Genomic DNA, 12,805 nt, shown 5'->3' with positions numbered 1-12,805 from the left:
GCCCAACATAACCAACACATATGAGCTTTAGGCCCAGCCCATGTAGCCAAATAGCCCAGATGGAATAACCAGAAACTGGCTAGGCTGCACCAGTGGTCTACTCTGCTGCCAACGATTTGTCTTGTAAATTTCAATAAGAAATCTTTTACTAGACAATCTTTTCTCTTGTAATCTAAATTGTAAAACAACTGAAGCTCAGATAAGTACAAGGAGCAGCAGAGCACCTATACATTCTGCATTTATATACATGATCAGTGTGACATACCATTGCAAGAATTTTCACTGGAAATGGGTTTCAGATATGTGAACTGATGACCCATAGATAGCATAAACCCCCAGAGAAGATCTCCTAGCGTATATATTCTTCCCTAATGCGTCTGAAAATTTGATCAGAGATGCATAAGTCATGAATTTTATTTAGGCCATATGATAATTCAGAAGGAGCATGTAGAGTTGGAGATAACTAATAGTGAAATCGAGACTAAAAATATCAACAAAATAATCCCTAACCCAAACTGCATGCATAAACAATATCATGGCCCGTGGAAATTAAATTCGATAACTGTATCTCACGAGATAGGTAGGTACCTGAGTGCCTGAATTTCAAATCTGTCGAAATTAAAAAAAGGAATACCCACTGATGAACACACACCTGAATGTCATATGCTCGTCAGAAATATATTTTTCCACTGCACATCTGCATTCGTCATACTGCTCGATCAGGTGGCCGGCTTACGTCATCGTGGATGCAGGATGCATATGCAGACATGGCCGGAGAAGGCAGCGACGGAGGCTGCTCGTCGCCGGAGATCCAAGAAGGCGGGGGTTCCCCTTGCGCGACTAAACAATACAATAGGAGATAATTGTAGGGACTTTTAAAAAAATAGACCAACTCCCGGTTTGATAGTGGATTTATGCATAAACACCCCTGTTCCCGTTCGAATTTACATAAGGAAACCTCCACTGAACTGCACGCAAAGTTTAAGAAACGAATTCAACTTAACAGTTGGATTCCGTTTCGAATTAACAAGGAAGCAATCGGTTCGGAATAACAGTTCAAATTAGATCCGGATTCAATTCAATTCATCATGCAATAAATATATGAGCTCATGGCACCTGATCGGCAATCAATCACCAAACGTGGGTCGTCTCAGAGATCGATCAGCTTCAGAATTCGCCGTCGATCAATTTAGACATCTATCAGCTCGCGTGACATCATCAATGGCGGCGGCGGCAGAAGAGAAGAACAAGAAGATGATCAAGGTGATCAGCTCCGACGGGGAGGCCTTCGAGATGACGGAGGCGGCGGCGAGCATGTCGCGGATACTCCTCCACATGATCGAGGACGGCTGCACCGGCGACGGCGGCGCCGGGATCACTCTCCCCAACGTCGCCGGCAGCGCCCTCGCCAAGGTCATCGAGTACTGCACCAAGCACGCCATCGCCGCCGCCGAAGGTAGCAGCAGCAGCCGCAAGGCGAAGGAGGAGCTGAAGAAGTTCGACGTGGAGTTCATGGAGGTGGGCATCGACATGCTGTACGACCTGATCATGGCGGCCAACTTCATGGGCGTGGAGGGCCTTCTCAGCCTGGCGGCGCAGCGCACGGCGGAGCTGATCAAGGGCAAGTCGCCGGAGCAGATCAGGGAGATGTTCGGGATCAAGAACGACCACACGCCGGAGGAGGAGGAGCAGATCCGCAAGGAGTATGAATGGGCCTTCTAGGCTATCAGGGTTTAAAATTGTGGAACGAAATTCCAGTTTTATCGGAGGGGACCCCTCCGATATGATATTATTTCGGCCGAAATTTTAATTTTTTTTCTTTCTCTTTATGTACTAAAAAAGATGTCCGTGCGTTACAACAGGTGAATGATATTTTAATCTTATTATTGTTATGGTTTGGCTAGCGTGAAATTCACTGTGGAAATTCGCTTGGATATTTTTTTTAGAAAATCATGAGCTGTAATTAGGAGTCTGACATTAATCATTAGGAGTCTGACATTAATCTCAAGTTAGTATGTAAATTTTTTTAAAAAATATTTCTTATACGACTCCTTTTATATTTTCAAAAGCAAACAAGTTTAAAATCCGACTCAAACACAAATATGTATTTTCAAAAGTGAACGAATTTGAAAACCGACTCAAACACGGATGACGTACTAAAATATTGGCAAAAACATTTTCAATTTTTATAATAGTAGAGATTTGGTAATATTTTATTCAAATTTGACCAAATTTTGTTCGAACTTTTGGAAATTTCGGTATATAGACACCCTTTGCTAGAAACGCCGAAAACAAAAGATTGAACCCTGCCTTTTAGTAGTACTTACTAACTACGTATTACTACACTCTTCATCCTAAAATATAAATATTTATAATTATGAATTTAGACATGTATTTGTTCAAATTTATAGCCAACATTATTATATTTTAGGATGAAGGCAGTACATCATACAATTCACAAACTATAGTAGAGTTAATACCTCCGTCCCAAAATAATGGTCGCTTTGACTTTTTTCTTGCGACATTTGACCATTTGTCTTATTTGAAAAATTGGTGCAAATATATAAAAAAAATAAGCCATACTTAAAGTGCTTTTGATAATAAAGAAAATCACAAATAAAATAGATAATAATTCTATAATTTTTTGAATAAGACGAATCATCAAAAGTTAAAAAAAAACTTAAAGGGACAAGTATTTTGGGATGGAGTTAGTAGTTATTATTCAGAAGTAATTAGTAATTGATTTTGTGCAATTTATCACTCGCATGCATTGCCATTGCTTAATTACCTTGTCCTAATTTGTATTTGCAATGTACTTAGACTCGATATTCGATTGAATTCATGGAAAAAAAAGGATGCGCACGTAGCATCTGATCGGCAATCAATCACCAAATTAACATAGGTTATAGAGATCGGACAGCTTCTTCGCCTTCGTATCGATATTTTACGGTGCCGATCGAATAAATTATTTTAGTTAGGATTGAATAAATTATTCGGAGTCATGTGACCCCGGGTAATCGAACGTGGGAACACCACTACCCGTATCCGATGGGAAATGTAGCTCTTGATGTTTTTGGCGCCAAGATATCAATATATGGCCATTATATATCCCCCATAGAACAATCACATATACTCCCTCCGTTTTGAAATATTTGACATTGTTGACTTTTTAACACATATTTGACCGTTCGTCTTATTCAAAAACTTTTGTGAAATATGTAAAATTATATGCCTACATAAAAATATATTTAGCAATAAATCAAATGATAGGAAAAGAATTAATAATTACTTAAATTTTTTAATAAGACGAACGATAAAACATGTGCTTAAAAAGTCAACGGCGTCAAACATTTCGAAACGGAGGGAGTATAAGGAAAAAAAATCTAATACACTTAATTGTCTCTGTAGGAACTACTAGAGGGAATTCAGTTCTAATAAATCGTCTTGGTTCCATTATAAGGCATTATTATGCTTCAGTAATAAATATCCATATAAGTCGCTGCCTTTCTTTCACTACGCTGACAAAAATGCAAATGTTTTTTTGCTTCTGGCAACTGTGCTTCTGTTCCGCAACTAAAGCTGTATCACTATGTGCTATTTTATTCTGTTCTTGTCTGATGATTCTATTTTTATGGGGGAAATGAGCTGGACATGCTTGTTTCTATGGTTTACAACTGTTGTATGTCTATTTTGTTTATCTCTATTAGTATCAAGAGCAATTTGCCAATGGTCTATGTTATAATCATCATGGTTTATACATTATTTATTATTGGATTAAATTGAATGGTAATTTACTGAAAGATATTTCCAACATTATAAACCCCAAGAAGATCTTCCCTGGCGCGTGTGGAAGTTTGATCAGATATTAAGCATTTTAGATAAAGAAATTAAATAATCTGGCCCTCTTCACCAACCGAATGTATCAGAGATTAGCATTTTTGGATAAATAATAAGGCGGCCGAGAAGAGGGTAGATTTTTTTCTTCAGTTCTTTGCGCTCCAATCCGAACCGCACGCCTCTCATCTGACGGTCGCAGTTGAGTCGGTAACAAATTAACAAGGTGATAAGCGATCCAGATTTATGAAGAAACACCCATTCTTCTCTTCGAATTTACACAAGGAAACGAATTCATCTTAACGTACATTTGGATTCCGTTTCGATTTAACAAGCAAAGCAATCGTTTCGGAATAGCAGTTGAGATATTAGACTCGGATTCGATTCGATTCAATTCATGCAAATAAATAGATAAGCACAGATCACCTACTGATCATTGGCAATTAATCCAGGTCTGAGATCGATCGATCGATCAGCTTCTTCAATAACAATTTCGGGGACGGCTAATGGGCGATCGATCCCCTCGAGAATTTAGACTATTTACCATCAAATTCGCGTGCCTCAATTTTTTTACCACCCAATCCGTATGCCCTTTATAATATGTCATTAGGACTGCTAATTAGTTTATTTGGTACCACTTTTATCTATCTTTTTATCTATCTTTACTGTAATTTTCTTTTCTTAATTTTATTTGTATATATTTTCAAGATTTGTGGACATTTTTACCCCTGGGCCCACCTGTCAGATCAAAGAAAGATACTCTGGGTCTGGATCGATTCGCTCCCTCCAGGCGTAGCGCCACCGCCGCCGCCACGCGCTTCTTCGGCGTCGCGTCACCACCGACCCGCTGCCCTGCGCCACCACCGAGCGCCGCCCCACCACCCCCGCCGGCACTGTGCGGCAGCACCTCCAGCCGCCCCAGCTATTAGGCAGCACATGGCATGGAAACGTAGTAATCCTTCACAAGAACATGCCATGTTTTCCATGTTCCATAGCTAGCTAAGCTTTTTAGCTTTAGCAGCAGCATGGTGAGTGAGTGACAAGATTCATCGGCATGGTAGCATCTAGCGATGCATGCAAAGCTACTAACACAGTGATGTTTGTGTAGCCACAGCGCCACAGATCGTGCAGTGGGGCCGTCGAGTTGGGGCGGCGGGGGCGCACAGTGGCGCCGCCGGCACTCGGCGGGGTGGTGGCGCTCGGCGGTTGGGGCGGAGTGGCGTCGAGTCAGCTGCGGCGGCGGCAGCGCTCGGCGGTTGGGGCGGCGAGCTCGCCTCCCCTTCTTCTCTTTCTACTACACCATAAATTTTTTTAAAAAAATAAAGTTAGAAAAATTTATGTATAGAAATATTATATATAAAAATATTGAATTCAAATTCAAATTTTAATTGGATATATAAACTTTTGACTTATAAATATTCGCTATACAAACTTTAGATGTGTAAAATTTAGGTGTATAAACTTAATAAAAGAGGAAAAGAAAAAAAAAACGATCGCCGCTAGCGATCAATAGCTCAGTAGGACTTTCGAACAATTTCTCCGTGCAAATCGGTTGCTAGCTTGCTTGACAGTTAATGTCATCTATGGCGGCGGCAGAAGAGAAGAAGAAGAAGAAGATGATCAAGGTGATGAGCTCCGACGGGGAGACCTTCGAGATGACGGAGGCGGCGGCGAGCATGTCGCGGATACTCTCCTCCACATGATCGAGGACGGCTGCGCCGACGGCGGCGCCGGCATCCCTCTCCAAGATCATCGAGTACTGCACCAAGCACGCCGCCGTCGAAGGCCGCAGCACGGCGGCGGCGGAGCTGAAGAGGTTCGACGAGGAGTTGATCGACGTGGACACGGACACGCTGTACCACCTGCTGATGGCGGGGAACTTGATGGGCGTGGAGGGTGTCCTGGAGCTGGCCGTCCAGCGAACGGCGGAGCTGATCAGGGGCAAGTCGCCGGAGGAGATCAGGGACACCTTCAAGATCGCCAACGACTTCACGCCGGAGGAGGAGGAGATCATCAAGGAGAACGCGTGGGCCTTACAGTAAATCATAATAATTTGTTAGGCGTAGTAATAATAATTAGTAATAATAGATTTTTTTTGTTTATGCTTTTGCTTAATTATTGGTAGTATCTTTTGTAATTGAAATGTTCTCGAGTCCTAATCGATTTGATTAGTTACATTTTTGCAATATTGTTCAATTTAACATGTGCATGTTTTGGCGCCAAGATATCTGAGACATGGCCATTATTCCCCAGAGAACAATCATAAACAATCTAATTCACCTTAATTAATCGTCTTGGTTGCATATATATGATGCTTCAGTAATGCAGGGAACATATGTTTCAGTACACTGCACTCAGCAGGCTGGTGTAGCAACATCAGGAGAAATTTTATGGACATGATCCTTGATCAGTATGTAAAAGAAAAAGGGCATAATCATTCATGAAACAACTCTCAGCGACATCCCTCCGGCGTCACACAACATAACCATTAACCAACGATAATATAATATTAAGGCAGCATTCACATGGTCACAGAACATAGACCAACCCTGCACAGTACATGCAAGAACCTGCATTTCTCATACTACAGATACAACTTCAGTGTACTCTTACAAGAATCCATACATATGCCACAGGTCAAGAAACCATTAAATCACACTAGCAAGTACGGATATGGCTTGTGCAACGCTGGCTAAAACTTGATGAGAACATCATTGGTTGACATCATAAATCAAACTGGGTACCACCCACATGTTGTCTACTTGAAAGTCTGGGACGCGGTCTATTCTACTAGGAACTGGCTGACCGAGCTCGACCGCAGTCCAAGGTTCACCAGAATCTCCAGATGGTTTCGCAACATAAATCCAGTTACTCTTTCCGCCCCATCTTTCAGGGCTCGTGCAAGAGAATGTAGGGTCCCTCCCATCAAGGTTGACAAAGAGAGCCTGATTTTCCAACCTTTCCATCTTCACACACTCAACTGTTTCAGCAGAAAACTCAAGACGAAAGACTTGAAAGGTGCGAGGCAATTGGTCGCGGTCTGTTGACAAATCAACCATGAGAAGCATTTCACCACAGGCCACCAGCCATGGCCCAGAACGTGGGCCTGTAACCATTTCTTCTCGTCGCAGAACCGCTACTTCCTGTATGCTGAGCTCAGGTGCAAATTGCATGGTGTGAAGCCTGCCAAGAACATCCATCGCAAAAATCTCACCTTTGAAGAGCACAATCTGAAGAATGTGCTCACCGCCATAACCGTGCTTTGTCCAAGAGTTTGTTCCAACCTGCCAATAGAATATGGAAGACCTCGAACAAAGTATCAGATGTGAGTTGGGTGAATTAAGTGGAGCCGTAAGGATGCCGTAGTAGATATCCCTGTCGCCCATGAAGTTGAGTTTGGGAGACTTCAGCTTAGTGCTAGTGTAAGCATCAACAAAGAGGCAGTTCTTCTCATGATAGGAGAAGATGAGATATCCATATGAGCAGCCCAAATAGCGCATGCGATTTGGAGCATCTGGCGGAGCTGAACAACGAAGGGATATGTTTCTCTTGGATGGATCATCAAGCTGCCATTTGCAGTAAGATAAAAGATTGTCCTTCAAAAGGACGCGAAGGGGACGGATATTAGGTGTATTTAGTTTGAGGCAGAGAGGTGGGAAGTTGAAAGTATATACGGATGGAAAGGAAGATAGCGCAGCTCGCCAAGAGTGGCAGGTGGCACTAAAAGCAAGCAAGTCCTGGAATGAGCTAAGCAAAGCAATGATTTGGTGAAGGAGGCTTTCCAGGAGACCTGGCCAAACATGGGGTTCACACAAGGTAGAAGATGTAGGCACTGATGAGTGGCAGGTTTTCTTAAAGGGCCTTTCTGCAGCAGCAACTTCCCTGTCAAACAAAGAAAAATTCAGAGATTACTGGAGCAGAGAAAACATTCGAAGATAAAATTACTACTTCCTACTAGTAAAGATTGAGAGATAGAGTGGAGTGATATTGATCCAACTGTGTTGTTTCAGTGAAGCAATATAAAGCAGTAACTTCACCTACAGCTTCTTGAGTCATTACAGTGACCCTTATGAGTTATGACACATTGAGGCAAATAAAACTGACCATTTCATTGAACTGTAAGTCTGTAACGAACTAACGATTCCCAGAATAAGATGTGCATCAACGTCCTAGATGCCAACCAAAACAATATACGCCAGAACCACCTACAGCTTTGATATCTTGAACAATACCACAATTGTAATAATCTGTTTATATTGTGCCAAACCTATTTTTGTTTTTTTCCTCCCTTCCCTTCAAAATAAGACAAAATGGTACTTCGTATTCCACCCTCCCAAAATTAATGAAAATGTTTATTTTGACAGTATGAATATGCGGCAATACACCCTATTTATCTGGAAAAAAGATAGTGCATTTGATTAATAATTTATTAATAGATCTGGTTGGTTCCTTTGGCAGCCAACGCAGCTTCAGCCATCAGTGATTCAGTGTCAAATGCTACCATACAAGAATGTCAGGTACCATAAACTTCTTGGAACTATATACCTATAATCAACTAGAAATCTACAAAACTAAGCAAAATTGAAGCAAGAACGGAAACCAAATTACCTGTGGCCGAGAGCGCTCAGCTCCGTTGGCGGCGGCATCTCCTGGCGGCTCCCGTCCATGGCCGCTGCTGCTCCTACCACTCACTAATCCGTAGCTTCACCGGATCCGCCGGCCGGCGAGGAGACCGGGCAACCGGCGGCGGCGCGTCCGAGCCTCCGAGGCGAGGCGAAGCGAAGAAGCGGCGGATATGGATGCGTCGGCGAGGCCATGATCCATGGCCCATGGGAGGCCCAAATAATCCGCAGGCCCGTAGAACTTCGCAGTCCGGCCCAAATATTGAGTTGGGCCCATAATTTTCGGCCCACATGGAGAGACCAAACTGGCCCACGTTGAAGGCCATAAGACGAGCAGGAGAAGGGGAGAGAGAGGGCAAACCGACATCGCCGGAGAGGTCGCCGGCGGCATCGTCGTCCTCCCCGTCGCCGGAGATCGGACCTCCTCCACAAGGTCTGCGCTCTCTCTACCCTCCCGCCTTCTCGCGCCTAAACCCTGTTCCTCTTTTTTTTTTCTTGATAAATTTCTCGATCTCTTGTGTCATCCAACCCTAACCAAGAAACGGGCGCGTTCGCTAGGGTTGGAATTTCCACTGGATTTTTGTTGTTAGATGTGCTTGCTAACAAAGTAACAACCCTAGATTGATATGGTTGATTAGGTGGGTTTATCAATCGTGTCATGTAAATCAACGTGCCTCTTCTACTTTTGGGGTTGATTTTTTTAATAGAAAAATAGTACTCTTTGGATGAGCGGTGTTGATTTTTTTAATAGAAATTTGGAAGCCAAGCATGAGTTGATTGATGTACAAATGGAGAGAGGAATCAGTACGCAAAAATACACTCAGATCATTTTTATGCGCGTTATTTGATTACACAGTACTGAAGTGCTCCATAGAAAAGCTCAAAACTGTACTATGCAGGAAAACATTTCGATTAGAGAAAAAAACTAGCCCTTTTCCTCTATGATATTGTATATTTGTATCTCCCTGAACATAAAAATGCACCTGGTTGAATTGAAATCTTCTTTCCCATTGTATAATGACGATTTAGGCTCAGTTCGTTTGTGATGGTTCTCAACCTCTCCTTCTCGATTTCCGCGCGCACGTTTTTCAAACTACTATTTTGATGCGTTTTTTGTAAAAAGTTTTTATACGAAAGTTGTTTAAAAAAATCATATTGTTTCATTTTTGAAAAAAAAATTAGCTAATACTTAATTAATCACGCGCTAATGGATCGTTCCGTTTTTCGTGCCAGAGCCAAACGTTCCCAACCTGCTCTTTCGAACAGAGCCTTAGATGTCTTCTGCATGTATTTGGTAGCTGAAATTCTAGCAGGCTTCCAGATTAGTCAGTTTCATCCTTCTAACTTGTGATCAAATTCGTTATGTGTTGCAGGGAGTTCGGCAATCTGCCATCATGCAAAGCCCCAGCAAGATCTCTGATGCCTCTGGCTCAATGCCCCCTGCCACGTCTGTGCGCAAAGGTTCCAAGAAGAACTGCTTCACTCCATTGTTCCTCTGTTGGGCTCCTTCGTCGACATTCTCGCCTTTGCTGGCACCTGCCATTCTTGGCGTGCTGCCTTCTCATCATACCCATCAAAATCTGCCTTTCGCACCTTACTCCCACCACTCCTCGTCCGACCCAATGTCCGCGTCAAATCCCCTTGTATCCCTTCTACCAGCAATGGTCCTCACAAGCTACTACGCTCATGTCAGGTCATTGATCTAGCCAACCGAAACACCCCGCTCCGCTGCCAGATTCCTCGAGAAACTCTGCAGAAGATGCTTTTTGCAGGCTCTTCTCATGGTCAACTCATATGCTGCCGCAGTGGTTACTGTCTCGTTGTTGATGTGTTCACCGGTGCTGAGGTTTCACCACCACGTCTTCCATTCAGCAAGGACCATGAGGAGATCTACTTTTGTGGCACTCTGACGGCTCCTATCACGTCACCCAACTCACATCTCCTTATCAGCAACCGGTCATCTCTGTTCGATTGGCCGGTTGGAAGTGACTCCTGGTCTGAGCTCAAGCTTCCTGTTAATCGGGTCGATCAGATTGTGGAATTCAATGGTCAGCTCATCGCCGTGATTGAATACAAGCTGTACACTTTGCAGTTGGCCCCCAAGCTTCGCCTGAAGAAGATGAAAACCCTGTGGTGGGATGACATGAGTGAATGTCCATATTTGAGACCATGGCTAGTGGTTTGCGATGGCATGCTTCTCATTGTTGACCACTACATAACTTTGTCATTTGGAGCACCAGTCAACTACAGACCGTACCGCCTGGACATGTCAGCCAAGCCTGCAAAATGGGTGGAGGTAAAGAAGCTGGAGAACTGGGCACTCTTTATCGGGGGTGATGCGAGAAGCCCGCCGTTTGCTTTCAAGAACCCGGAGCGCTGGGGAGGGAGGAGCAACTGCTTGTACTATGCTCACTACTCCCAGCCATGGAGCCTTCATGGGTTGGGTGATGATGCAGATGCTGTGTGGGATCCTACCACTGATGATAACCTTGTGTTCAAAAGAAACTGGTACAGTCAGCTGCAGGCCTTCTGGGTGTATCCAAGCATGTTCTATTCAGACGGAGACGGCCAGTGATTGGCACACGCACGAGTGCTCTGCTCTTATTAGCTTCTTCTGAAATTGCCCCCTTGTGATGTAGAGCAGAGACTTGTGCAACTTGGCCTAGAAATCTAGGAGATCCTCATGGTGGTCTTTATGTCTAGTTTAACACTTGCAGTCGTTTTGTAGTTCAGTTATTAGCTGCATTACCATCTGATAGTAGGGTGTGACTGCACTGGATGCAAGTGTAGTTAACTAGTTGTTGCTTTTCCACTGGTGATGGTAGGTAATGTTTCGTTCTGTAAGGGTTTGGAACTTTTGTTCTTCTTCACAGCAATGGTTTGGAACACTAATGTAATGCTTGTGCACTTTGTCTTGTGATTTGGTGCTGCTCCAAATTTTCTTGCAGGACAAATAGATTTTCTTGTACTGGGATATTTTCTATGTACTTCTGAATCGGAATCACATTGGTAACTTTGATCTGTAATTTTGGAGTTTCAGGAAGCAGAAAGAAGCCTAGTGTTCCGGTAATGGGTTGATAAACATATTGGGGCAATTACAAATTTACCACAGTTTTAAATTGTTATTGCAAAACTACATTCGAATAGCATTCTTGCAAAATATCATAAAAACCAGAGTCTTAAGTTAGATTAAGAAAAACAATGGACAAGTTTGCAAATGCCCCAAACGTATAAGATTTACATAAACCCCTCTCGATCAGATCAAATCCACTCCCCGCAAAAAAAAAAGAAAGATCAAATCCACTCAACTGCACGCGTGTGCATGTTTCAGAAACGGATTCATCGCAACAGTTCGCATTGAAATTAGACTCGGATTAGATCGGTTTCATGCAATTAATTGATTTCTCCGTGCAAACCGGTCGCTAGCTCGCTGGACAGTTGTCGTCATCAATGGCGGAAGAAGATATCAACAAGATGATGAGCTCCGACGGGGAGATATCATCAATGGCGGAGAGGGCGGCGAGCCTGTTGCGGCAACTGATCGAGGACGGCTGCGCCGCCGCCAAACCCCTCGCTGAGATGGTCGAGTACTGCGCCAAGCACGCCGCCGGCGAAGCTCAAGGTAAGGAAGAGGAAGTATTAGACGGCGAGTCCAGCGACGAGGAGGAGACGGACATACTCAGGCTGGAGGCCAGCTTGATGGGCGTGGAGAACATGCTCAGCGCACGGCGGAGCTCATCAAGGACTAGGACAAGCCGCCGGAGCCGTCGCCGGAGAACGTCCCCTTCCACGGCTTTCACAGTATACATTCATTTATTGAGCACTGCTACACAGACTAAATTTTCTTATTAACAATCATCTCAACCATCTTATTATATAGTATATATAGTAAAAGCAGCAAGCTATATTACACGAGAATGCGCCACATCATCACAAATATAATAGCCATCAGATAAAGGGTTTGGGTAAACTATAGCCATTGGATCAAACGGATACATGTATTAAAAAAAACATAAATGGGCTAAACATATGGAAATTTCCGGAGGTTTCTGTTACCTCCTCTAGACACATGATAAAAATGAGTGGGGATAAAGAGAGAAGAAAGATGAGGTTTCTAGTGATTTCTCTTATTATAACCATATAGTACAACTTGGAAATCAATACTTTGTAAAATAAAATTAACTTATTATATCAAAGCCTTCTTCAAAGCTTACCTAAACTAATAGACCATATAGAAAAGTTCTTAAACAGATTAAAAGTCACGCAAAGCGTGACTACGAGGCTAGTTTAATTTAGCACTGCTACACAGACTAAATTTTCTTACTCTCTCCATCCCAAAATAATTTTCT

General features: G+C 43.1%; 2 protein-coding genes and 2 pseudogenes across 2 annotated transcripts; 3 read left to right on the top strand and 1 right to left on the bottom strand.

Annotated features, from left to right (window-relative positions):
* Positions 1-873: 873 nt before the first annotated feature.
* Positions 874-1,795, top strand: LOC4339908 (SKP1-like protein 5). The gene has a single exon (XM_015786477.3). It carries the CDS (start codon positions 1,102-1,104, stop codon positions 1,720-1,722), a length of 621 nt encoding a protein of 206 aa, XP_015641963.1. The 5' UTR covers positions 874-1,101; the 3' UTR covers positions 1,723-1,795.
* A 3,512-nt stretch (positions 1,796-5,307) lies between these two features.
* On the top strand, positions 5,308-5,981 carry LOC107281371 (SKP1-like protein 5; annotated as a pseudogene).
* Positions 5,982-6,316: 335 nt separating this feature from the next.
* LOC4339907 (uncharacterized) lies at positions 6,317-8,599 on the bottom strand. Its single transcript, XM_015786033.3, has 2 exons — positions 8,443-8,599; positions 6,317-7,716 (listed from the first exon to the last, which is right to left on the bottom strand). Exons 1-2 carry the CDS (start codon positions 8,499-8,501, stop codon positions 6,546-6,548), a joined length of 1,230 nt encoding a protein of 409 aa, XP_015641519.1. The 5' UTR covers positions 8,502-8,599; the 3' UTR covers positions 6,317-6,545.
* A 1,251-nt stretch (positions 8,600-9,850) lies between these two features.
* LOC4339906 (uncharacterized) lies at positions 9,851-11,376 on the top strand (annotated as a pseudogene).
* The last annotated feature ends 1,429 nt before the right edge of the window (positions 11,377-12,805 follow it).

Source organism: Oryza sativa, chromosome 6, assembly GCF_034140825.1.
Source record: "Oryza sativa Japonica Group chromosome 6, ASM3414082v1".
Classification (NCBI taxonomy): Eukaryota; Viridiplantae; Streptophyta; class Magnoliopsida; order Poales; family Poaceae; genus Oryza; species Oryza sativa.
The sequence above is the reverse complement of the archived record's forward strand: the minus strand, read 5'-3'. Positions and strand labels throughout refer to the sequence as shown.